The sequence below is a fragment of the Biomphalaria glabrata genome, chromosome 9 (assembly GCF_947242115.1).
Source record: "Biomphalaria glabrata chromosome 9, xgBioGlab47.1, whole genome shotgun sequence".
Taxonomy (NCBI): domain Eukaryota; kingdom Metazoa; phylum Mollusca; class Gastropoda; family Planorbidae; genus Biomphalaria; species Biomphalaria glabrata.
The window spans coordinates 19,569,086-19,596,208 of NC_074719.1; the positions used below are offsets into that span (position 1 = coordinate 19,569,086).

Sequence of the window (27,123 nt, forward strand, 5' to 3'; positions counted from 1 at the left end):
TGTTTATCATTTATATTGTAGCTGATCATTTATGTCTTTAGTTAATTTCAAATATAAATCTGTGTTATTAATATCAGATCTAGGATTATATTACACTTTATTTTTACATGAAATGGACAGCTATATGTTCTGTGATTTTAATAATTGGACATACAAGAACTACTGAAATTAGCCAGCTTAGAGGACGCATATAATGAGACCAATTGTTATAGAAGACCTCGCAACTTGTGGGCAGTTTAGACCAATTAGCAGATTGCAACATCACAGATCGTTATGTCAGTCCTGTAATGTGGCGATGAGCTTTTTTGTCTAAACTGACCACAGGAAAGTGACATCACAGGTCAGTGTTCAGGTCTCGCATGCAGGCACTGGAAATGGTAATCCAAGGAATTTTGTTTTTCTATTCTTTTTGTTTTCCTCAAACTTGCACCTAAAAAGATTTGAAGAGTGATTCGAGTGATCTGTTTTATAATTGTACCATTTTTTTACTTGTTCACTTATGGCAAAATAAAGAATCTAAAAGTATTTAAATAATAATGTAAGAGGAATCAAATTTAGATCATAATACAAAAGTATTGATCATTTTAGTCTTTTTTTAAAAAACAATACTGAAAAAAAGCCTCTTGAATTTGTGTTATTAGCATTTTTGTTATTAGCGCACTACACTGGATAGACATATTTTAACCTGTGTTTTTAGACTTAAAATTGTATGGGTTTATAAGGTAGCTGGCTATATATCATTCTTCGAAGTCACAGGTACATACACTATTTCTTATGTGTCTAAAATTAACTGACACACAATAATGCATAAGTGTATATCTATGTGTATTGTAGGTCTATCATTACATATTTGCGTAAATAGGATGGAATTGTGAAGGGAGAAAGAAAAAGTTTGAGAATCCCTCTGGTTTCACTAAAACTAACAATTACAATCCTTTTGCTGAAAAAGAAAAGCAGGTCATCAATATGTTAAGAGAAAATAGGTCACGGCGATTACTGCAGTTGGCCCATTGCCAAAGAAAAAGAAAATGACGGTTGTTAAATTTATAGTGGGATAGGCTTATCACTAACTACCAATGTGCTGTATAAAGATTAGAGGTAAGAAGGCTGTCGATTAGTAAATAAATATTTATTATTTTATAGTTGTTGAAGCCAGCCTAGAACAACTACTAGTCTACTTTGACATAATATTTGCAATGTTTTAGTAGGCCTACATAGTTTTAGGATATGCATGTAGTCTGTATATCTATAAAGGCTTATATTGTAACATGTTCACTACATCTGTAGCTAGATCTCTATCAACCACAAACACGGAGGTTCATAACATGACTTCATTTTATTAACATACGTTGAAGAAGAAAATAGACTGATGCAACACAATACGAACTCACTTTAGAAAAACGTAAACACACCGAATAGTTGAACAAGGGAGACTACAAGACAAAATAAAACAGCTTATAGATCTATATATTATCCCTTTAACATAGTAACCGAACTTGAAGAGTCTGGGTTGGTGGTACAAAAGATGGGTCAATTACAAGGAAATATAAGAGTAGGGACTCAAAATTTTAAAGACATGATTTAACTCGAGTTGAGTTGTGTCGGCTGGGTTAATACCTCCCACTGCTACCACATGCATATCCACATTAACTTTAAGGTTAAGGCATAGTATTAGACTAGAGCGCAATGCATAAACACATTCACAATACAACGAGAAATGCTTTAAATATTAATAATAATTAATGTTTGTTTTCTTTCTGCAAGACGATGTAAAATTATAAAATACATTTCTAGGCTACCACTATTTAGGTATAGTACTAGACTCTAGTATAGATTTTGAAATTGATTAGATCCAGACTACTAAACTAGATCTAGATCTATAGACTATCACAAATTATTTATAGTGGAAGCTTGCTTATTAATGTTCTAACGCATTTTAAAGATTTTGTTGTAATTAACGCTCTATCTGTATCTTTACATTGTCACATTGTTTTATAAATATAGATTCTAGTAGCCCTATATTTTCATTCACAGAACTAGACCTAGCTCAAGCCTAATATGAAAATTAATTGTAGTAGATTTAATACAAGACCCAAAGATTTTTTTAAGTCGTACCAAAACATATAGGGTGGCGCGCATGTTAATCACTTGGCTTCTGAACTGAAGGGTCTCAGGTTGGACTACCGGTGAAGACTTTGATTCAACCTACTCTAACTCATGACATAAGTTGGGATAAAAGTAAAGGTGGTTGGTCGTTGTGCTGGCCAAATGACACCATCGTTAACCGTGGGCCACAGAAACAGATTATCTTTACATCATTTTTCCTAGAGATCGCAAGATCTTATTAAAGGGGAACTTTACAACTAAAACATAAAATTCTATTGTTGAAGATTAATCATAATAATATATGTCTCTGTAATTAAGCCTAACATTTAGTTGGCGAGGATCAGGAAAAGGCAGAATTTCCAGAACTAATTTTCAAATGGATTCACAATAATATAAGTTAAAATAATATCAATAGTAAGTTTCATTATCCCGAAGGAAAGATGCAGGTACAAAACATGCCTGTCAATCAAACATATCATAATGAGTTATTGGATACTTCTGGGGGCGTAACAATCTTTTTGAAGGAACAAATGTAAAATTATTGTCTCTTACAAACTACAGATTCTATTTCTATGTTTACAGTTTTATATGATGTGTGCAAAATCAAGATGCCTTCACAACTGACTTAATTAGTAGAAGAAAATTATTGTTTACACTTTGCAATCTCTTCTAAAGGTGCAAAATGAATAAAGGTATTTCAATTAACAAAGGTAATTCTAAATATAGTTTTAAAAAATTACACTTAGGCCAAGTAAATAATTTTAAAATTATCTTGAGTAGTCCATTTCACATTTATTTTATTCTAGCCTGGAAAAGAAACAAATTCCCTAACTACGATGCGCTGGATTCTCCATGTCTGATGGTTTTAAAGGCATTCTCAGAGGGTGGGGGGGGGGGGGGACAATAGAAATATTCAGGTACCTCCAAGATCTGCCTCAAGGCATTGAAAAAACAACATCTATGACTGGCAAAACCTAGCCCAAGATCTCATCAATACTTTACACAAAGAGGTTAGCTGACATTAAAAAAATACAAGCCAAAAAAAACAAAAAAAAACAAATAAAAATGCAAACTGTGTCCCTTGAATGTAATCAGCTTTTTAGTATGCTCATCTATGACCAAAAAAAGGAGTTCATACAGTTCAATGAAGCTCTCTATATGTTGTATACTCATATGTCCACTAAACCAAGCAGAGAAAATATAGAGGATTTAATATTTGTAATAGCATTTTATAATAATCACTAACAAATACTGAGCTTTTGTTGAATGTTGCAGATAGTCTGGTGGATGTTACTGACACAAGTGTCACTGACGAGTTTGTCGCTGAAGAAAATGTGTGCTATGGTAAGCCTAAATGTTTATCATACAAAGTACTCTAACAATAATAGGCTATTGATGTTTTAATGTATATTTTAAGTGTTAAACTTCATTGCTTTGAGACAATTTAGTGTCATGTATCTCCACCCCTCTACGTTGTATATTAACCTGATCATTGATATCACCAGTCCATATTTTCTTGTGTTTACCTAACTTCTTCTTAGTGTTGTTTTTCAAATTTAATAGATCTTTTGACGTTGCTTTACAAATCTTAACTAGAGTTAACTAGTCTTAAAAACATTAGCAAAATATCAAGATGTTAATTAGATATATGACTTAAACCTTGAGAAAACAATTAACTGATAAACAACTCTCCATATGATAACTCAGTTCTGTAAGATATAAGATTTTTTTTTAGTGCACAAGTCTTTTCCATGTTCCACCATTACATTACTACTCTTCCTTTATTTACATTACTGGACTTTGAATAAACATAGACACTACATTTTTTTTACTCTTTTATTCAGTTGATCGAAAATTCATAATAACATTGCTAGCCCAGACTGTAAAGTTAAGATGATTATATATAGCCTATATATAGATATACAATGGTTTTGCCTGCCTTGGTTAAGGCAAAATATGTAGGTCACAGCTGGGACTACATAGCACAGGAAATACTGCATTCCTCATTAATCTTTAGACCTGAAGACAAGCCTTATATAGCCTATATATATATATATATATATATATATATATATATATATATATATATATATATATATATATACATACATACATATAATATACATTTAAATACATTATATTATTAACATATATTGAGCTGCTACAAAGCTCGATGTCGCATGACTAATACATTAAATTATTTAAATAATTGTAGGTGAATATGAAACCCAGACTACAAGTGGCGAGGAAGCAGATCTACACAGAGATCTTCATAGCTGCAGGAAGAATCCAGGTCATACAAAGTTTATTCCTGTGGAAAAATTCACCCAGCAAGATCTTCCCGAGCACTACCGCAAAGATGACATTTTTGGGCTGATTAAATCTGTAGCTGACTTGACGGTTAGAATTAGTGTCAGTTTGGTTAGTCCAAATAGACCAGAGTTCTTGCCAAACACAAGCATTCCATATTTTTTATATCATAAAAGAGGACTTAAACACGCAAGGACGGGAACTGGAAAGGTGTCAGCTGTGACCAGGTTCACTGATGGTGTCAGCGACTTTAAACATGAGCACTGGAAAGACTATACCACTTGCTGGTGCAAAAAATGTAGATGTTCGGACACACCAAGCAACGTCTGGTGGGAGATAGATGTCAACACTGCCGCACATGTGATCTTCGATGACATTGAGGCGAACCAATCACTTCTGAGGCTTTTCTACGACAGAGTAGATAGCCCCAAGATCATCATTGATAGCGTAGGCTTCCTCGAAGCAGATTCTGAAAGAGATACTTCACGGTTGAAATGCGTAACGTGTGACAGTGATCTTGGCGACAGACTCTACAAGATGTACAGAAGCTTTGATCACATTTTCTGGCGAGTGCGCATCCGGTACCATAGCATAAGAGATGTGAACAGGTTTATGTTTATAGTGTCCCACCCCCATGGGTGCTCTAAGCAGGTCAGCTTCGGTCAGTGGACAGAAAAAGACCACGTGGGTGATGGGGATTATTACAAGCTGACTTACGATACGTGCACCTGCCCGGGTACCAGTGGAGCAAGTGTCTTTTGTGTGGGCTACAGTTCCAGTGGGATGAGACCCCATGTCCATAGTGGAGCTTTGAATGAGATCAATTACAGTGGCGTGGGCTGGCTGACCTGAGTAACTACTGGCTTAACAAAATGTTTGATACTTTGGCAGATTGAATGGAACTAAATTACACTGATCTCATTGATTTCTTACAATCTCTGCTTAAAACGTTCGGCTCATTGATGAATGACTTGGGTAAATGACTTGGATGAATGACTTGGATGAATTGCACATGTGTAAATCTATTCATGCATTTGAATCAGTTACTTAAGCTCTGCTAAGTCGTTGGTTTATCTGTATGATTCAGGCAACCCGTTCCATGCTCTGACAGCACTATGGAAGAATGAGTGCTTGTTCAAGTTTATGTCCTTGCATATGGAATAAGAAATGTGCCTTTGTCTTTCTGAGTATTTTATTAGGTTTTGTATTTGGAAACTATGGTTAAGTGTTGTATGTATAATTGCTACTTTACTCTAAATCTAGTGATTTTACTAATTGTATTACTCTAATCTAATTTGAATATTTGTTTGTTATAAATCTCTCAGCTCTATTTTGTGTATGCTCTGGTTTCTCGAGTTATGGCAACCCAAAAAGATGACGACTATTCTAATAACATATTGGCCTAACTAAGGTTAAATATCATTTTAGTTTAATGTTCTTGTTTGATATGTAAAAAAAATTCTTTAAAAGAAAAAAATCTAATGCTTTATTTGATTATTAATAATTTCATCAATATGGGTATTTCATGATAATTTTTCATATATTATCAGGCCTAGATATTTTTATTTTTTAGTCTTGTGACTGGTTCACCATGAACAAGATAATTAGTTTTTTGTTTTGTTTTTGCAAAACTTATATATCAGCTCACTTTGTGTTCTGTTGTCACAGAGAAATAAATAAAATACTGTAGACATTAATATTAACAATTAATGAACAGAGCATTTGTATTGATATAAATAGACATTGAAGACTATCATTTTATTACGTCACATCCTTTTAAGTACTGTTATAACCCTATTCACGACGCAAAAGGGTTAACTGTGTGTGATCAGCTGACATATGTGACACAGGCCAGTAATACAGTTTAGCGTGCTATATTGAAAGGCATGGGACAGTACTGGCATGAACTTTGCATGTGAATAGCGACCGTGTTATGGTCATCTGATCATAAGCCTGCGCAGACCAGAGACACAGTGTGTAAGAAAGCGGCAGTTCAAGACCGGAGAGCATTGAGACCGGGACTGTTAGTCGGCCATGAAGTCGGTCCTGGTCGAGGGTATCTGGAAATTTAGGCACCGGATAATTAGGCACCGGATATTTAGGCACCGGAAATTTAGGCACCGGATAATTAGGCACTTTTTGACAAGGCGGAAAATTGGGCACCGGATAATTAGGCACTCTTTAATTAGCGACCTTAATTTTGAAAATAGTTTTAAAATGTTAACGTATATGTTATCCTTAGGCTATGGGCTATTGGTGACGTTATCAAAAAAAAAATACAACTATAACGATTCTAACTGAATTTTCATGATATAAAAGAAAAACAGACAAAACGAAAAAAATGACAATCGTGAGAATGTGTGGAAAAAATGACTCCGGATTAATAGTCATTATAAAATATAGACCTCACAGGATTCAGGGAAGGGGAGGTAGAGTTGATTCTCTTCTCATTGCTTCAACTCATTAGCACTTCCCCCTCTACGCACTCCCACTAAAGGGAGAGGATTTGTCGCGGGTAGATGTTGAGCTAGGTCGTGAAAATGACGCAATGAGTCTCAAGGCTACACACTGGAGTACAGGGCAGGGTACAGCATTGAACATAACTGCTAAAATGGAAGTCTGGAGAAATTGTCTTCTTATAGTGGGAATGGAAATGAGCAGGGTGGATTTGCTTATAGGAATTAAATATGTTGATAAACTAAAGTAGTAGGCCCTATACATATTTTATAATAGCATTAATATCTATTATCAACACTCCTTCTTTTATATTGTTAATGGGTAACCCCTTTAACAAGATCTATTGTGGGAGTGTATAGGTGTGTTACGTCCTTCAAATGTGGTTATTAACTTTTATTGAATTAATATGTAGATTTATGTAATATAATATTTATATAAATAGCAATGGAAATCGCAAAACGGCTAGAAATTACGATAAAATATAATGTTTTGAAAATTAAAAAAAAGTTTATGGAGAAGACAGATGAGTTAAAAATTTAAATATCATTTTTTTTTTGGAATATTGGTCTCTTATTAATACTTACTCTGCTTATAGAAGATTGTTGATGTTCCAATTTAACCCCGCCTTCTCTATCATAAACCAAATATATTTACTACAATTTTCGAGAAGGTATGATTCCTCCATTCCTTTTGTGTTCAGTAGGCCTACCTTATACAATTATTTTTTTCTACAGAATGAAAAAAAAAACGACAAAAAAGGTTTCATACACTCATTATTAAACACACACACACACATATTAAAAAAAAAAAAACACTCGTTTCCCTAACTTTCAAAACTGCCGATGTTCATTTCCCTTATATATATTATTATTTTTATTACTGTTCTTATTATTATGATGGTTTTAACAGAAATGTGTCTACCAAAGTTTTTGGAAGGCCTCTAAAATATAATCCCCAGACTTCCATTTGAACACCTTTGTGTTTCCATACCCTTTAGTCCAGTGTGTAGCCTTCAGATTCACTACGTAACTTTTACGACTAAGTTTACATCTACCTGCGTAAAATCCTCTCATTTAAGTGAGAGTGTGTGCGCCCCCTCCCCCCCGCCCCGCCCATCCCATTTTAAGAGTACGACCCCTCCCTTTTCCACAAGCAGAGGGCGATTGCGATTATATTTATCACCAACACTCCCCGACATAATAAAAATATTTTATAATACTTTTTAATCCTAAGTATTTACATTAGTAACTAAATATTTACACAATTTGCATAATCATCAATTTAAAAAACTCACCAGTCAACCTTAGGGGTTGGTAATGGACGGAAGCAATGAGCGGAGAATCCTCTCTACCTCCCCTCCCCTGAATGCTGTGATGTCTATATTATATAATGACTCAGGAGTCTTTTTTTTTTCCACACATTCTCATGATTGTCATTTTCCCCATTTTGTCAGCTTTTCTTTAGTTAGAATCGTTATGGTTGCTATTTTTTGATAACGTCACCGATAGCCCATAGCCTAAGGATAACATATTACTTAGGACTTAGGTCCTCCCGCGCCGTTCGGCGCATTGGGCGGCAAGCTGTCTCCATAATGATCTGTCACTGGCAATGTCTGAAGCCTCCTCCCATCTGGTGTCCACTGTTCTGAGGTCCTCCATGAAGGTGTGTCGCCAGGTAATACGAGGACGTCCCTGTTTGCGCTTTCCTCGTTTTGGCTTCCATGTTATCGCAACTCTTGGTGTGCGTAATTCATTTTGACGTAGAACATGTCCTGCAAACCTCATGCGACGCTCAGTCACAACCTCACTAAGTGTTCGACTCCCAGTTCGGCATAGGATTTCCTTGTTTGAGATCCGGTCTGTGTAACTGACTCCCAAAATCCGTCTCAGCCATCTCTGTTGAGCCACATTTAGTGTTTTCTCAATTTTGACAGATGACTTCCACGTCTCACATGCATATGTAGCAGTTGGAATGACGATTGTGTTGAGAAGGTGTATTTTTGTCTCGAGTCCAATGGCTTGGCTAGTCCAAATAGGCTGCAGCCTTTGGAAAATGCTCCCTGCCTTTCCTATTCGACATGCTACATCATGGTAAGCATCTCCATCATTTGTTATGATGCTGCCAAGGTACGTGAACTTGTCCAGCTCTTCAAGCTTTGACTCGCCAAGTCTGATGGGGACACCCTTTGCCTTATATCCCACTCGCATAATTTTAGTCTTATCCAAGTTTATGCGGAGGCCAATTTTGGGTGCCTCTCTGTCTAGGCTCTCCGTCATTTCTTGAATGCATTTATTTGTAGCCCCGAGTAGTGCAACATCATCAGCAAAGTCCAAGTCCGTCAATCGGAGTTGTTCATGCCATGGAATACCAAAGGCAGTCTGGTTCATTGCTCTCCTCATTATGTAGTCAATGGCTAGGAGGAAAAGGAAGGGAGATAAGATGCACCCCTGTCTCACACCTGTCTCGATTGTAAAAAACTCTGTTGTTCCCTCTTCTGTTTTAATGCAGCAACTAGACTGACTGTAAAGGTGTCGTAGGATCTGGACGAATTTTTCTGGGATACCGTATTCTCTAACTATTTTCCATAGTGATTCTCGGTGGACACTATCAAACGCTTTTTTGAAGTCCACAAAACTGATCGTTAGCCGTTGTTGGTACTCAAGACTTTGTTCTATGATATTTCGTAAAACGAAAATCTGCTCTGTACATGATCTGCCTCTTCGGAACCCTGCTTGTTCTTCTCTGAGTCTTTCATCTACAGACTGTTGAAGCCGTCTCAACAAAACAGTGCTGAAAACTTTGCCTGGGACAGAGAGGAGAGTAATGCCCCTCCAGTTGTTGCAGTCTGCCAAGTTGCCCTTTTTTGGAAGCTTTACAATCACTCCCTTTTGCCAGTCCTCTGGGACTTTTGAAGTTCGCCAACAGAGATTTAAGAGATCAGTCATTCTGTTAACAATGCACTGTCCCCCATATTTTAGCATTTCTGCTGATATCATGTCTAGTCCTGGTGCTTTGTTATTCTTTAGCACTGCTATGGCCATGGTAACCTCCTCAGCAGTTATTGGGTCTGTCTTGACCTTGAGATCATTGTCTGGAGAGGGGTCCTTGAATATGTAAGTTAGGTCTGGCGACAGTTGGTTAAGGGTCTCTTTCCCGCCATATGCCGGTCCCAAGCCCGGGTGAGAAAGGAGGAGGGTTTGGCGTGGGGCTAGCGACCCCACCCTGTAAAACCACTATTGCTACAGAAACGGCAAACTCGACACATAATGAAAACTATACATGCGGCGAGGGCAGCCAAACCCTGATGACGGTGTTGGATCAAAGCCAACTGGAAGTCCAATACCCGATACATGGCAAGCCTTTCAACGCAAAGAAACCGACTCTTATAGGCACGTGGAATGTAAGAACCCTGAATCAATGCGGTAAACTGGCCCAACTTTTAAGAGAGTTTGACTCTTACCGGCTGGACATCCTTGGGATCTGCGAGATGCGGTGGACATCAAGTGGACAAATAATCAATGATGGCAAGACAATAATATATTCAGGACATGACAAGGAGCACATTGGTGGTGTAGGAATCATCATGTCTAAAATAGCAGCTTCAGCGCTAATTGCTTGGAAGCCGGTCAGTGATCGCATCATTACAGCTCGACTCCAAACAAAGCAAATTAAAGTCACTACCATCCAAGCCTATGCCCCTACAGAGGATGCAGAAGATACCATCAAAGATCATTTCTATAATCAACTACAAACCACTCTTGATGAAACACCTACTCACGACCTAATTCTACTGATGGGAGACTTTAACGCCAAAATCAATCCCAACCGAACTGGCTTTGAATATGTAATGGGACCATATGGCTCTGCAGAAAACATCAGTGATAATGGCGAGCGCTTGATTTCTCTCTGTGCATCCAACAGCCTTTCAATTGGAAACACATATTTTAAGCACAAACAAATACACAAAAAAACATGGCGATCACCAAATGGAGAAACCTTCAACGAGATAGATTACATTTGCATCTCCAAACGATGGAGGTCATCTCTGTTAGACGTGCGGACCCGCAGAGGAGCTGATATCGGCTCAGACCACTACCTTGTCAGTGGCAAATGTAAGCTCCGATTGAAACGCCAACCAAAACGAGCCACACGACCCCGCCCATTTAATGTAGAGAAGCTTAAAGACGGCAATACTGCAGCACAGTTCCAATTGAAACTAACGAACCGCTTTGAGGCTCTTGCAGATATATTGACCCTTGAAGAAGAGTGGGCCAACTTCAAAGATACCACTATTGGGTGCGCAGAAGAAGTTATCGGAAGGAGGCGAGGTTCATACAAGGAACGGTGGATACAAGACAGAACATGGAAATTGATAGATGAGAGGAAAGAGGCCAAACGTAGACGAGATCAGAAAAATGAAACACAGGATCGCAGCCTAGCGGAAGAAGCCTATAGGGAAGCAGATCTGAAAGTAAAGAGAAGCTGTCGGCAAGATAAACGGGACTGGATTGAGCAGAAGGGACAAGAGGCACAAGCAGCTGCAAGCAGAAATGACACAAAAACCCTCCATCGTATTGTCCGAGATCTCACTGGAGCAAAGAGTGGACATGGGGCACCAATAAAAGACAAGCAAGGCAAAACTTTGCTAACCAAAGAAGATGGGTAGAGCACTTTAAAGGATAACATATACGTTAACATTTTAAAACTACTTTCAAAATTAAGGTCGCTAATTAAAGAGTGCCTAATTATCCGGTGCCTAATTTTCCGCCTTGTCAAAAAGTGCCTAATTATCCGGTGCCTAAATTTCCGGGTGCCTAATTATCCGGGTGCCTAAATATCCGGGTGCCTAAATTTCCGGGTGCCTAAATATCCGGTGCCTAAATATCCGTAAATACGCGGTGCCTAAATATCCGGTGCCTAAATTTCCTAAATTCCTGGTCGAGTCCTCAAGTGTTATGTACGGAGTCCAGGAAGAAATAGAGACAGTAGAGTTGTGTACGGTGATGTACAATGTAACATTTTAGTTGTTGATGTGTTGCCAATAGTCTAGTATTGGCTGTCTTCTACTTATTCACTCATTATTAAAGTGCCAGATTATTTAGAGCTCTTGTTGTCAGGTTCTTGATGTGTTAGATGTGCTGTGTTGTGTTTAGCAGTGTTTACAGAAGGCCGGATCAGAAGGCCTGATTAGGAGAGAGGATCGGATCGTAACAGTACTTTCTCACAAAAACATTCACAACAATGACACAATATAAACATATTAGCACACTCTGTCTGTCTGTATGGTACAATTTTTGTACAAGTTATTTCTCCCACACCCATTCTCGGATCAAGTTGAAACTTCCCACATCGTGTATGGTACGGTACATTAAAAAAAACATAACTAAGTGGTGGTAATTGTCGTGCGCGCGTGAAGTTTTCTTTGCATTTAATATTGGCGTTTTAGTGTATAGGAAGTAGTTTCTTTTAAGTGCGTTTTGTTGCCTAGAATATTGTGTGTGTGTGTTTACGTCATCCTTAGTTCCCGCAAGAGAGAGAGCTTCTTTTGTGAGCTAGGTAGCTGGTTGTGTTTCCCCCTTGTAAGGGTACGTAAGTACATAGTTTTATTAAGTAGGCTGATCTTTCGGTACGGGTGTCGCTATTGAAAAGTTTTTTCGCTAGATCTAGGTTTTCTTGTCGTTTCAGGGTGTTAGGCGTTGGGCTATGCGGAAAGTGTGTCGCCTTTGGAGTTTTGCAGTAACTCTTGTTGTTGAGGTTACGTTGGGCGCCGAGATGGAGTGTGAGCGTGGAGGTGTGTTATGGAAACTTATTGGCGTTATATTAGACTAATTATTAATTCAATGATGACTTCAATGATAGTGATGTATATGTAAATATGTTGAGAACTTATAATTAATTATTATTAAATATTGTTCATATTGATAACTGTTGTTATTCACTAACTGTTCAGTTGAACAACTGTTATTCGGTGTTCGTATTTTACATGCCACTACCTTTGGGTTCTTGTGTTACTCTGTTCAAGCTGGGGATACAGGACCATCATATCATACCCTACTTAAGCGGCTAAACCCTCCTGACAGTAATTAATTATTTTGTTTGGTATTGAACAAGGGAAGCAAATTCTACTTATTGAGAGACTGTATAAGTTGAGTAATTCCTCCTATTTCATTTTGTACATTTTTTTTCTACTACTTAACATACTCGTATCAATTTGAAAATTCACATAATTATTCATAGTTGATGACAATTCGTGAATAAATAAATAAATAAATCCTAAATAGTTAATCAATTAGTGGCAATTAATTAATTTTGTTAATAGAGAAAAAAAGTTAGCTTATTCTTGCAGTATTGAGATATATGCCAGTGATTTTGCGATTCTTCCCTTAAGATAAGTTGTGTGTTTTTTTTTAAGTATTTATTCTATTTATTTTATTTTACTCTTAACTAATGACTTAATTACCCTTAGACATTTTGATATTGGAAAAAGATAAAAGAAATTGTCTTGGTAGGCCCTAACAAAGATATTGTAAAAAATAAATGCACATGCTCTATTAGACACACTTTTATATAAAATCCTCTCAATATCCTATGTAGAGAACAGGCTGTATTTCTAAATCACAACCAAAAAAAAATGATCTATTGAATTTCTTTTTCCATACAGTGGCCTAAAAATCATAAATTTGTGATCCTGATAGTAAGATTTTTAATTGTGATTCTTTAAAACACACTTCTTTAATTGATGTTCTCTCAATAAAAAAAAATATGCTCCTTAACATTCATACAATTTCAAAGGGTTGGACTAATGTAAAACATATTAAACTTTTTATTTATTAGCATTGTCAACTTTATGTTCATCTTAAAATATAATTTCACTCTTAAAGACCTGTAATAATGATTAATTTGATTTTATAAATGATGACGTGAGAAAAATCTAAGTTAGATTGATTGACTATAATTTATATTCATAATACAATTGATGTATAAATATAAAAAAATTATGATTTAATTATATTATTAGACTACTTTTTAAATATTTCACATAGTAAGTTTTACCACATCATTAAAAGCAAATCAAATATGAATTTAAGCAACTGAAAAAAATAGAGAATTTATATAATTTAATTTAAAGCTGGCTAGAAGAAGAAGAAGAAGAATATAATTTAATTTAAAAGTATTGAGTTTTAACAATTGTAAATATTTTTTTCAAACATTTTATAACATTAGGTTATAGATCAAAAAGATATCTAAGTCTTTATACTTAGACACATTCACAAATAATTTTTCCAAAAATGTTGTAGAAGTCTCTTTTCTTATCCTTGAGCTAATTGCCAATAAGATTAAATACAATTGTTAGAAGAGAGTATATAAAATATTATTATAACTATTATAACAAATGATACATTGTTCTTGTAAGCTTAAAAAAAAGTATGTTAAGAGCATGTGGGCTTGTTTACAGTACATGTGTTTCGAATGGCAGCAGACACAGTTCCAGCAGTGGTACTTTTCAGTAGCTTGTCATTTTCCATTCCAACCACAACCACCCTAAAGTTGTAATCAACATCTTGCAGCAACCCACTAGTAATGCTAACAATGTAGGTCTTACGCCCATCATGCAGATCATCTATACTAATATAATTAGTCCAATTAGTCTTGCCATTTGCTGATACAGTGGTAATCTGTTTGTACAATACACTGAAAACCGAAAAAGTTTTTAGAATATTAAGACCAATTTTAACAAGAGAAACAAAACAAAAAACAGTTAAGAAAAAACAAAGTTTTAAGTAAGTGTAATTGTATCAATTAGTTTGGATCAGTCATGTCATTAAATTTGTAATAGATCTAGACTAACAATAATAAATCTGTGGGATTAGAAATATTTGTACCTATTGTTTTATTTAGCACAATTTCATACTTTTAGCTTTCTTGATGCGCTATGATACTATCAACTGTCTGGACCAGTTGAGAAAGGGGTTGGAGGGAGGAAGAATGGGGGTATCTGGGTGAATGTTACTGTTATCGCTTTTTAAAAATAAACAATGTTAGACTTTTATTGGAACTCAATCCTCCTCCATGTGTACACAATAGTTAAAACATTACAATGAACTTACTTATATTGTTTGATAGGGCCTAATCCAATATCAACTGACTTATTAAAAACATCCCAATATATAGTTATGTTGTTACATGTGGCTGACTGTAGTCTTGGTGGCAACATTAACTTAGGCACTCCTGAAGAGAAGAGCAGGTTAGTTAGTTTAAAAATCATGATTCTGTAGTTTTAAATTGTTTTCTTTTTTGTTATTTACAAAGCTTATATTAACTTACTCTGTCTGTCTGTCACTTTAAAGTGTGTGCACTTTATTTCTTCCATTCTTGTATCAAGTTTAAATTTCACACAATAATTCATTGACAAAGACCAATTTAAAAAACTACAAAAATTAGACTATTAATTAGTGGTAATTAATTATTCGTTTAATAACAAGGGAAACTAAACTAATACTTCAGTATTCATAGATATGGCTAAATGTGTTGGGTTTGTCCCCTTAAACAATTATTAATTCTCCCTCACACATTCTCCAATCAAGGTCATACTTAAAACAATTATTTATTATACCTAATAAAACATGAATCAATCAACAAAATACTCAATTATTAAATAAATTAATGGTAATTTATAATTTTGTTTGGTATCGAAAAGGGAAATAGCTTGTACATTATTGGTAGATATAGTTTAACGGGTGTAGTTCTTCCCCCTTAAATACACTTTTTAAAAAAAAAAAAAAAAGGATTTTTTTTATATTTTGCTTGTTAAGATTTTCTTTGCTACAAGAAGCTTCAATAGTAGTGAAGTTTAATTTGTATTGTTTTAACAAAGATGTGTGATGTGAAAAAAAAATTGTCATCAGGAAGACAAACAAAATTTATTTTTGTATTACAAAATTGTTAAGTTAAAAGCAATTGTTGTGTTTGCATGTTTGTATTTAGTTAACATACTTGTACATTCAATATTCTTACTTCTTTGACAGCCAGGTCCATCCCAGTCAGCGCCACACTTTCCACTGCTACAGTCCCCCTGCATATTACTACAATTGTCATTGACTGGACAGTGGCACACAAACCCACAATCAAGTCCAAATGTGTTTACTGGGCACTCTGGAAGCAGCACACATTAGATAGACATTATTAATGTCTATAGCACAAGTACAAGAAGAAAATGTGTAAAACTGTTTAAAAAGAATCATATGTAAATATCATTCACTTGATTAAGCTGTTTGTTACAAATTCTCTGATGTTTAAATGTCAATTTCAAATAATATACTTGAGACTTGGTCCATGAAGTTTTATCTAGAACAATTCAAATTCGAGTTTTTTACCTATTAAATTATAATGCTAGTGTCCAATGTAACATTTTTATTGTAATCTGTGAGATGAATTATAATAGTCCTAATATAATTTAAAGTAATTAAAATGTTTTTTTTTAAATATAGAAATTTCTTTAAACTTACTGTCTTGGCAGTAGGGTAGTCCAGTATAGCCTCTGTCACACTTCCAACCGTTACAGAATCCATCAGTTTTATTGCAAAGTTCATTGTTCAGACAACGACATTGTTTAGAACAGTTCACTCCATAGAAATCAACATCACATTCTAAGAACAAGCATGATCAATATATTGGTAAGGCAGTTAAAGTTTGGCTGTTTAGATAAATATAAATCACAAACTTAAGTACGAGATATTTATTTGGTCAAAAAGCTAGCCATTTTACACCTTCTTGACCCATTAGTTGGGCCATTGTCACAAAAACTAGTGAAAAGCTGAATATAAGTTTTTCATATCAATTTCCAAACTAACCTGTGCATACATGAAAATTAGTGGAAGGCTTATAGTAGCCTGCTTTACAACTTTTACAGAATTCTGGACCAGGCCCATCACAGCTATAAGCTCACATGACACATCACATGCTATAGTTAATATCAAAATAAAATATATTTTTTTATTTGGAAAACATGCTTTAATGACTATATGTAAACTAAGGAAAAGAAACAACTGATGCTTTGCTTACTCCCCCCTCCCCTCTTTTTTAATGAAGTGATCTTTAAAAAATAATAACAATAATAATACATTTACCTATACATGATATAGTGCCATCTGGTTTCTCTGCACAATAAGTGTTGGTAGGGCAAGCATTTACTCTCAGACAAGGAGGAGTTCATTCTGATTGAAAAGGAAAAAAGGCAAACACCAAATATATTGCGATATCAGGATGTATATATGTTTGTGTTAAAATGTTTTTTTTTTAAGTATTTTTTCTTTTGGTCCATAAGATTTTGGGATTTAAGTTTGTTGCGTAATTATTGTTATGTCTTTAACATAATAAATGGTTGAATGCGTTTTTTGTTTTAAAAAAATGAACCAATGATAGAATTTCTTTTAATGATATCTCCTACTAGATAAAAAAAAAACAAGGTTACAAAAGACAGTTTAACACAAACTCAAAATCGGCCCCCGAAGTGGTCCACCCAGGCAGGCTTCAATATTTTTAGAAAGAACATCCGAATGAAATTATATGAAAGACAAATGAGAGATAAAAATGGAGAAAAAAAGTTAACAGATCTTGGGTAGTGCCCCAACGGTCCCGCAGATCAAAGGATAGGTGAAAGTGAATGTAAAAATAGATGTGAACCTGGCCTAACTAGTTCCCCTTTCAGACCTTGTGGCCTATAGGTCAAATGATGTAAAGTTCATCTGTTTTTTGTGACCTACGGTTAACGAGGGTGTCATGTAGCCAGCACAACGACCAACCGCCTTTACTTTCCCAAACTAATGTCAGGTACCCATTAGAGCTGAGTGGACTCAGTGGTGCCCAAAGATTCCAAAGTTGAAAATCCCAATCTTCACCAGGATTCGAACCCGGGACCCCCGGTTCGGAAGCCAAACGCTTTACCGCTCAGCCACCGCGCCTCCTCGGGCCTAACTGATGTCTTATAATTGTTTTGAGAAGCCTCAATCTCTTATTCGAATCCTTAAAAAAAAATTAAAAAAAAGGTCCAGGAAAATGAAGTTTACAAGATTACTATTCGTGTTAAATTAGGTCTAACTTATAATGCATACTAATTATCTTTTTCTCTTTAAAAAACTGCTTGCATAACTGATTTTAAAAATTAGATTTTTCGCTTTCAGAAAAAAAAGTAGCCGTTGCATCAGAACTTTGAATGGTCTAAAATATTGTGATGTCGGATTTTCAATATCTTTTCTAGTTTACGAGATCTAAACGGGACAGACGGACAGACATTTCGCACAAAACTAATAGCGTCTTTTCCCCTTTCGGGGGCAGCTAAAAATAAGTAGGCTATGTTATCCTGTGCATTTCGCACCCCTCACCTATACTATAGGTGAGCTTGCGCTCCCAGAGCTAGTTTTATATGCAATTTTAGCTATTTTTTAAATGCATTTTTGTTGTATAGGTTAGATCTATTTTTATATATTTTATTTTTATAGGTTAGTGTCAGATTTTATAATTGTACTTCAGCATATTTATATAGGTTAGTGCGGGATAGTATAAAAGTGATGTACTACAATTTGTCTTAAAACAGTTGAGTGTACAGTTGACCTGTGGTCAGTATAGTATGTCTGTGTGACAGCTGAAGATCTTTGTGGTCTGTGGTCTAATTATATTTTTATTCTGTACCTGGGACGGCCTTTTTTGCATTTATGTATTGCAGGCTATAATTACTGCTTTTAGCTGCTGCTATTACACTGCTGCTTTTAGCTGCTGCAATTACTCTGCTGAAATAGCTGCTGCTTATAACTGCTGTTGTAGATCTTTTCTAATTCTAGGGAATCTAGTGTTATTTTGTTTCTGCTATTGATAGTTTTGTTATTGTTTCTGTAGATCTATTCTAGATCTAATTCTAAGGAAGCTGGTGTTATTTTGTTTATGTTGTGTTGCCTTATACCACTTAGTTATAAGTTATAGTCTATTTCTGTTCTTAGTGAATACTAATAGTAAGTGTACTAAGGCTAAGATGTTCTTGTTTTAGTTATGGGTTGGTTATAGTAGTAGGATATTGTATATCTAGACTAGTTTATTGTAGTGTGTTTGTGTAGATCCAAAATGAAAACGATAATCCCCAAATTCCAAGAGCATAGTTAAGGAAGATTTTTATTTTAAACCCCCCTCCAAAATTTGCGATAAACCCCCTCTTCAATATAAAAAAAAAGCAAATTATGCATTAAAAATGTTATGAGCGTAGCCAAAGGGGTTTTGAGTTTAAAACCCCTACCAGGGGGTTTTGAGTTTAAAACCCCCTACCAGGGGTTTTTGAAGTTAAATCCCCCTCTTCTATAAAAAAAAAATGCAAACGACATACCTTAAATTCCGAGAGCAAAGTTAAGGAATATTTTGATTTTAAAACCCCCTCCAAAATTTACGATAACCCCCCTCTTCAATATGAAAAAATAGCAAATTATGCACTCAAAATGTTATGAGCGTAGCCAAAGGGGTTTTGAGTTTAAAACCCCTACCAGGAGGTTTTGAGTTTAAAACCCCTTACCAGGGGTTTTTGAAGTTAAATCCCCCTCTTCTATAAAAAAAAAAATGCAAACGACATACCTTAAATTCCAAGAGCAAAGTTAAGGAATATTTTGATTTTAAAACCCCCTCCTAAATTTACGATAAATCCCCTCTTCAATATGAAAAAATAGCAAATTATGCACTCAAAATGTTATGAGCGTAGCTAAATGGGTTTTGACTCAGTTTTAAGTTTAAACTCCCCTCCAGTGGAGTTTAAAGCTAAAAAATACATTTTTCAATTAAAAAAAAGCAAATTACTCTAAAATCTATGAGCGTAGCCAAAGGGGTTTTGAGTTTAACCCCGCTCCCCCCGCCAGCGGGATTTGAAGCTAAAAAATACATCTTCAACCTAAAAAAAAAAGCAAATTACTCACTCAAAATGCTATGAGCGTTGCCAAAAGGGGTTTTGAGTTTAAATCCCTCTTCAGAAGGGTTTGATGCTAAAAAATATCTCTTCAATATAAAAAAGCAAATTACACACGAAAATTATTTGAGGGTAGCCAAGCCAATAGGGGGTTTTGAGTTTAAACTCCTCCTCTCCTCCAGATGGTTTTGAGTTTAAAATCCCCCTACAGGAAGAACCTATTCTAGGGCACAATAAACGTCTTCCGAAAGAATGAAGGGTCAGAATGTAATAAAGATTATTTACACACACACATACATACATACAAATATTTTTTTGCGCGGGAAAAAAAATCCTGGCTACGCCCATGGTTGTAGTGATTTAGTTAGATAGTTGGTTTGGTTAGTTTGTTAGTGTTTGTAGTGGTGTAGATTTAGAGGGTTTTAGTTAGTTGATGGGTTCAGTAGTAGTGATTAGTCAAGTTAGTGTATATATTATAATTTATTATTGATTTATTTTTTAATGTAAATAAAGTTTCGTTTTGTTTTATTTATCGTAAACTAAAGTTTGTTATCTTGTTTTCATTTAGTTAAGTTAGTATAGTTAGTTGTCTGGTTACTTAGGTGACTCTAACCCAGTGGTTCCCAAACTTTTTTGTCTCGTAGACCCCCTGCCATGTTTTCTGGTTTTCGGTAGACCCCCTACTCAACTTGCAAATTTTTGCAAATTCATCAACATTATTTTTAAACAAATTTCTAACTGTAGTGCGTTGAAGAGTGAAATAGTAATTTAAAACTACACAACTACGGATATAATGTTTTATACACAAATCTGTTTTTCTATTAATTAGTCTTTCTAACATTAAATATTAATTAATTAATTAATTAATATGCTTTAAGTAAAAGTATCATTGTAAAAGGTTTCGCAAAGAGCAGTTTCTCGTGTATTTCTTGATCTTTCACGTGTGGCTCAAATATTAAATCTGTGGAACTGTTTTTATAACAGGAGAGGGGCAAAGGCGAGTAACTGGAGCTTAAACCAGGTCTCGTCGGTCAACCTTAAGGAAATATAAGGAGACGGCACCATTACCGCCATGTATCCCTGGGCCGTCCCCTCTTCTTCTTTCCTTGTGGGTTCCAGGCTAGGGCTTGCTTGTTATGTTGGATGTAGGCTGGCAAAGGGTGTGACCTATCCATCTCCAGCGTCTCTGAAGGATATCTACTTCAATGGGCTGTTGCTTTGTTCTTTGCCACTGTTCCTCATTCGAGATCTTATCTGGCCAGCGGATTATAAGAATCTTCCTCAGACAGCTATTGATGAATACCTGGATTTTTTTCATGGTGGTGATGGTGGTTCTCCAGGTCTATTCTCCATAAAGTAGTATCGGCTTAACAATGGTGTTACATAGCCTAATCTTGGTGGTGGTGCCTTTTTCCCTAGATCCCCAGGTGTTCTTCAGCTAATGGAAGGCTGCTTGAGCTTTACAATAGCACCGCGATTTGGAAGCAGATGCCAGGGGACAGTTGGAGAGTCTCGCCCAGAACCGAGATGCCTGGAAAAAGCTGATTGGTGGCCTATGCCCAGAAAGGACCACAGGCATAGATGAGATGAGATGAGATAAGATGGTGACCTTAGACAGTTTGTAGCACACAGCACTACACCTTGTCTGACCAAACTGTATTTATATCTTTTGCAAAGATTTACATAAGAAGGTTTTAATTTTATAACTCATGCCACCGAAGCGACCTTAAACTGTATTGTCGATTAAAGAAATTCTTTTAATAGTAACAGATGTAGGTTTGTGTAAAAAGGTAATAACAATTATCGACCTTTGCTTTTTTCCGTATGTTGCTATAAGTAAAGAAATCTTGAAAGACGCTCACAAACCAAAATCTTCTCTACATGATGTCGAACAGAGATTTTGTGGGTCTATTCTGAACTTTGAGTGTTCGAAAGTTGTTCAAATCTTAATTTTGTCAGGGTGGCATTGTCTCAGATGATCCTCCAGCGTAACTGGTTTCATATCGTTATAAAAGTCATTTAGGCAACTGTTGTTTGACAAGGAAGGAATGAATCCCAATTTTAAATAATTAACGCTGTACATTCTACATTTCTTTTTTTTTTAAATATTAGTTACATGTAGACAAAATTAAGCTATTTAAAAAAGTATTGAAATTGAATACAAGAATGTTTCGTTTCAATAGCAGGATAAATATTGAAAGGATTAACTCGGGTACAAATCATATATTAGTGTATGAAATAATTACATTAATGGAATGTGAAAATTCAGTTACGACCTGCTTAAATGAAATCTATTACCGTAGACCCCCCTGGACATCTCATAGACCCCCAATTTATTTTTTTACTTTCGTGGACCCCTTGGAGGTCTTCGTAGACCCCTGGGGGTCTATATGGACCACTTTGGGAATCACTGCTCTAACCCCTTGGTCACCATACCGAGGTGCACAGATTGAGCCCACCCAGTAGCGCAAACATCTGCAGAGAATAGGTTCTCCCACTCGCGCCTGCCAGACCTGCTCACATATACAAGAAGGGGGAGATCATGTCAACATTGTCGTCTCAGGTATGAATCTGACCGTTCTGACGTCTCATAGTTCGCAATGTGTATGCAACACCTTTATTACAACTTTTATGGAGAGTTCGCTAGAGCGTATACTATAGATACTATCATATAGTATAGTAAATAAAAAAGGTTTAGTGTTGTTTTTTTTTTTTTTTTGAAGTTATCACCAGAACTTCTAGCGCCAAAATGGTGAGCGCCTAACTGGCTGCGTCAAACGTCACAAACGTCGCTCAAGTAAATAGTTTTCTAAGTGCATACTTTCCTGTTAGAAAGTCACAAAGGTACGGTGATGGGTGTTTTTTTTTTTAAAAAGCTGCAATAATTATTTGATCAAAGTAGACCAACAAAATAAGATTTCTTATACATAATTCGTAAAATCACTGATTGGCGGCTAAGGCAACGCCTGATGTCATTACACTACCAAGTGCTTAACAAATTGATGAAGATTTAACATTGAAAAGCCTTATTCCTTTTTATTTTTGAAGTAACGTCTGTAAAAGATAAAATAAGATATTATTCAACTTGCTAAGGAAAATAAAGATAGAAATGAATAATTTAAATAATACAGCAATCGGACAGATTTGTTAATATAGCATGGCAGGCAGAAGTGAAAAGTAGCTAGGGACAAATAACTCAATATTAATGTACAGACTAGAGGCGAGATGGCTGAGTGTTAAAGCGGCTATAGACTGAAAGGGTAACTTTACTTTTTTTAATGTACAGATTATATCAAAGGCTATATGTTGATGTAGAGATTGAACCCATAAACTGTATTTATATTAATTAGTTATTAATAAAAGTCTGTAATTGATAATGAGCAAGTCTTAACTACACATATAATATGGTTTCTTCTACAAAGAACAGTCTAATATTAAATGGAATAGTTTAATCCATATGGTTCAATCTTAATCACATTCTTCTTTATGCAACGTAGTCCTAAACAAAGCGAAATTTTTTCACTTATTAACTAATGAATGCTTGATTAAAAAACAATGGGACATTTTTTACGCAAAATTATTCTTTTATTTATTAAGCTCTTGAATCAAAGCCTTACATTCGGGAATTCACGAAAGTGAACGTCCTCTCAAGAACGCGATTTCACTTTCTAAGCCATGTAAGTCTCATTGTACCGAGGCACCGTGTTAAGAAAACTATTCTCTGATAACACGGAAAGCAGCAGTTCGTTCCAGAGTTGCCCTGTCTCCGTACAGAGCTAGCTTGCCATGCGTACCAGTTTCTTTTCCCCTCAAATGACCATTACGTTCACAACCTAAGTTGGATCAAGATCTAAACCTACATCTCTAGCCAACTGTAAGATGTAATTATTCTTTACTTTGAAAACGTCAAACTAGAGTGTCCTCCCATTGGGCTCAACGAGCTCGACATTAGTTTCTACATTTTGTAGTGAGTTTTAATAAAGAGCTTTTTTTAAATATTTTTTTTTCTATGAGTAGTTTGTGTGGGAATTCGATTCGTATTTTTACTTTTAGTTCAGACGTTAGTCTTGCTTTTTATTTGTACAGGGTGCCAGGGTGTTTTTTTTTGTCAGTGCAGGACTATTAATGGCAGTTGTGAATCAGTTGATGTCCGTCAGCCATTGTCGGTGTCAAGTCATTGTTGGAATCTTATTCATTCAACTTTTGACAGCATGGGGAATGTGCTTATATCAACTCACTCCGTTTGTCTGTCTGTCTGGTAAAAATTGTGAATACGTTATCTCTCTCACTTTCCACTCTCGGATCATCCTAACTCCATACGAGAGTACATCTATCTAATACATAGATAAGGTTACAGGCTAAATTCTAGGGCCTATATATAGCAATCTTCTCTTTATAAGGGAATTATAGGCCACTACACCAAAATCAAAAAAAAAAATATATAAAAATGGTAATATGCTACTTCTAAATACCTGTAAGACCGGTCAGTTTTAAAATATTTCAAAGTGCATTAAATATGTACATATGAGCATGAAAGATAATACATGATTTCATTGTTAAGAAATAATCCTCAACAGTAGGTCTACATATACATGTATCAATACAGAAGAAAACGTTCACACCACATTGACTCACACACATAACAAACACGCTCAAACACTCATGCACTATTGGATTAGCTAGACGTACTTACGTGCTAAGGTTCTACAGTTAAGTAAGAAGAAAACAGTCAAGACTGCCAATAGCAAGAACGTGACAGGCGACATTCTGAAATGAGCGAAATGTGAGAACTTATGAGAATAATCTGTTCTATGGTGTATATATTATACTAGAGCATTCAATAATAATTACAACTATTGTTTTTAAAACGGTGCCAGCAAAGAGTGCGTTGGGAAAACTTACGTGCTTCAAAGAACGATAAAGGTTTCTAGGAAGAATATCGTAATCAAAGTTTTGGGTAGAAAAAAATCATAAATGAGCAGCCGTACTGTATGACTTCACTGCTTTATAGTAATTTTTTTTTTAACGAGCTGACTTTTGGTTTTTAAAAAGGTCGTCAGACTTGGTGCAAACAACAAAAATAACGAAAAATTATTCTTAAATGTGCTTACGATTGACTTGTGTCTCGATACATTGGTTAATCTTTACCAGCCACATTAACTTTCCCCAACCGAGTTAAAATAGCATTGAGTCAGAGACGTTCTAGAACACAGATCTCGATCAGGATATGATTCACCAGCTTAACACAAGATTATTACTTGTAGTTCTATTGTAGTGCTATTGTAGATAAACTCAAAACTTAAATAGATAAGAATATGAGTTAAAGTTAAATAGCTTGTTACATGCCGGTTGTTTCAAGTTGTCTGTTTCAAGTAAGTTGTTTCAAGCTGTTTGCTTCATGTAAGTAGTTTCAAGCTGTTTGTTTCAAGTAAGTTGTTTCAAGCCGTCTGTTTCAAGCCGGTTGTTTTGTTTCAGTCTGTTTGTATCAAGTAGGCCTAAGTTGTTTCAAGCTGTTTGTTTTATGTTGTTTCAACCTGTTTGTTTCAAGTAAGGTTTTTCAAGCCATCTGTTTCAAGCCGGTTGATTTGTTTCAAGCTGTTTGTTTCAATAAGTTGTTTCAAGCCGTCCTTTTCAAACCGGTTGTTTTGTTTCAAGCTGTTTGATTCAAGTTGTTTCAAGCTGTTTGTTTCAAGTAAGTTGTTTCATGCCGTCTGCTTCAAGCCGGTTGTTTCAAGCTGTTTGTTTCAAGTAAGTTGTTTCAAGCTGTCTGTTTCAAGCCTGTTGCTTAAGCTGTTTGTTTCAAGTAAGTTGTTTCAAGCTGTTTGTTTCAAGTAAGTTGTTTCAAGCTGTCTGTTTCAAGTAAGTTGTTTCAAGCTGTTTGTTTCAAGTAAGTTGTTTCAAGCTGTTTGTTTCAATTAAGTTGTTTCAAGCTGTCTGTTTCAAGCCGGTTGTTTCAAGCTGTTTGTTTCAAGTAAGTTGTTTCAAGCCGTCTGTTTCAAGCTTTCTGTCCACAATCATCAAATGCTGACAATGTTAATGATGGTTAACGTCGTTAATTTTAGTATTTAGATATTCATACAATCTTATATGTATTGTAAAAAACAACAAGTTCACAACAGGTAACGGTGAAGCTATGTTAAAGTTGAAATGAATTCATCTATGCCAATGTTTCTGTTGTATTGTTTCTATATTTGAGAAAAGAGTCCTTGTAATCACAACGACTTTCCATAAGGATCAATAAAGCAGTCTTAGTCTTACTAATATAGCTTACTCAATGTTCTTAGTACGGTAGGCCTATAAAAAAAAAATCAAAGCTATTAAACGAAATATAGGCCTATATTTTATCAGATACAGGTCTGTGTTGACCTTTAGACTATTTAAATATAAATAATTCAAATAACTTAGAAACGTTGTCTCTCTTACCTAAGTGACAGTTGTTAATTATTATTTTTATTTAACTGTCTTAAACAGCGGAGCAAACTGTAATATATATATATATATTAACAACAAAGGTTAGCCCTACATATATCTTTTCTTCGGCCTCTCAATTCGATAGCGAAATATTTGATTTATGGCTTTTTGGATAGAACATGCCACTCCCCCCCCCCTTCTTTTTATTTTACATTAAAATTCTCCACTGAAATACACCCGCCTTCCCCCTAGGACAGGACCTATCGGGGTGGGGCAGTTGTATCTACCGCCTCTCTCACGGTCCAGCCGTATCACGACAACCCCGACATAATATAAAAAAAAACTGTCAGTGTATTTTCTGTGTTGCTCACATAGTATACCATGTCGTAAAAAAACTGCTTCAGATTGTCTAACAATAGACGTGTAAACTATTCCAATTTGTTATTAGGCTACTTCTGCTCATAGACTCTTAGCATGGAATCCAAGGAATTGTGAAAATTTGTTGATGTAGAAAATATAACAGTAGGCCTAATTCGAGATATAGAAAAACAGTTTTAGTTTATGTCTTATGCCTGCGGCAAAAAGATGACTGAAATTATATCATTGTTGCATTGAAAACCTGTTTCTTTTCTCAAATGAAGTACCCACTTATAATAAAAAAAAACTTTCTTGAAAACCCGTGAGCTGAGTTGCGGCTGCATTTTACATAGGCCTACAAATCACAGTGAAATTCCATGCAGCACTTCTACACACTAAGTGACAGAACGTCAGCACTCTCAAAGTAGATAGGCATTGTACCTTTGCCGAAAAGACTCCTTCCTAATTAATTACTTTGCACCACTGGCGATCGCACCCCCCCCAACTCGGCCGACCCCCACCCCCTGGGGTGGGCGCACGAATTT

General features: G+C 35.6%; 3 protein-coding genes across 9 annotated transcripts in view; 1 reads left to right on the forward strand and 2 right to left on the reverse strand.

Annotated features, from left to right (window-relative positions):
- Nucleotides 1–26,266, reverse strand: part of LOC106054520 (receptor-type tyrosine-protein phosphatase kappa-like) — a 102,502-nt gene extending 76,236 nt beyond the window's left edge. The window contains exons 1-2 of one of the 3 annotated variants that reach the window (XM_056041556.1): nt 26,234–26,266; nt 24,504–24,577 (exon numbers count right to left, since the gene is read on the reverse strand). In XM_056041556.1, the coding sequence (XP_055897531.1) occupies nt 24,504–24,576 (73 nt within the window). In that variant the 5' untranslated portion in view covers nt 24,577; nt 26,234–26,266. The other 2 variants (XM_056041553.1, XM_056041555.1) reach the window with 2 other exon arrangements.
- Nucleotides 856–16,131, forward strand: LOC106054519 (uncharacterized). 5 transcript variants are annotated; one of them, XM_056041562.1, is made up of 5 exons: nt 856–1,098; nt 2,689–2,816; nt 3,382–3,450; nt 4,322–5,024; nt 5,742–6,465. In XM_056041562.1, exons 2-5 carry the CDS (start codon nt 2,789–2,791, stop codon nt 5,824–5,826), a joined length of 885 nt encoding a protein of 294 aa, XP_055897537.1. In that variant the 5' UTR covers nt 856–1,098; nt 2,689–2,788; the 3' UTR covers nt 5,827–6,465. The 5 variants fall into 5 exon arrangements, with proteins under 5 accessions (XP_055897537.1, XP_055897538.1, XP_055897536.1 ...); XM_056041563.1 differs by lacking the exon at nt 5,742–6,465 and adding an exon at nt 15,900–16,131 and having other exon boundaries at nt 858–1,098; XM_056041561.1 differs by lacking the exon at nt 5,742–6,465 and having other exon boundaries at nt 859–1,098; nt 2,689–2,798; nt 4,322–5,621.
- LOC106063557 (uncharacterized) lies at nt 14,060–15,349 on the reverse strand. The gene is made up of 2 exons (XM_013221950.2): nt 14,982–15,349; nt 14,060–14,565 (listed from the first exon to the last, which is right to left on the reverse strand). The coding sequence occupies exons 1-2, from the start codon at nt 15,137–15,139 to the stop codon at nt 14,304–14,306; spliced, it is 420 nt and encodes a 139-aa protein (XP_013077404.2). The 5' UTR covers nt 15,140–15,349; the 3' UTR covers nt 14,060–14,303.
- Nucleotides 26,267–27,123: the final 857 nt, after the last annotated feature.

Coding starts and splice junctions, on each gene's coding strand:
- LOC106054519 (XM_056041559.1), top strand. CDS start 2,789: ATGAATAAAGGTATTTCAATTAACAAAG. Junction 2,817..3,381: donor AGGTATTTCAATTAACAAAG/GTAATTCTAAAT, acceptor TGAATGTTGCAG/ATAGTCTGGTGGATGTTACT. Junction 3,451..4,321: donor TGAAGAAAATGTGTGCTATG/GTAAGCCTAAAT, acceptor AAATAATTGTAG/GTGAATATGAAACCCAGACT.
- LOC106063557 (XM_013221950.2), bottom strand. CDS start 15,139: ATGATTTTTAAACTAACTAACCTGCTCTTCTCTTCAGGAGTGCCTAAG. Junction 14,566..14,981: donor GGCCCTATCAAACAATATAA/GTAAGTTCATTG, acceptor TTCGGTTTTCAG/TGTATTGTACAAACAGATTA.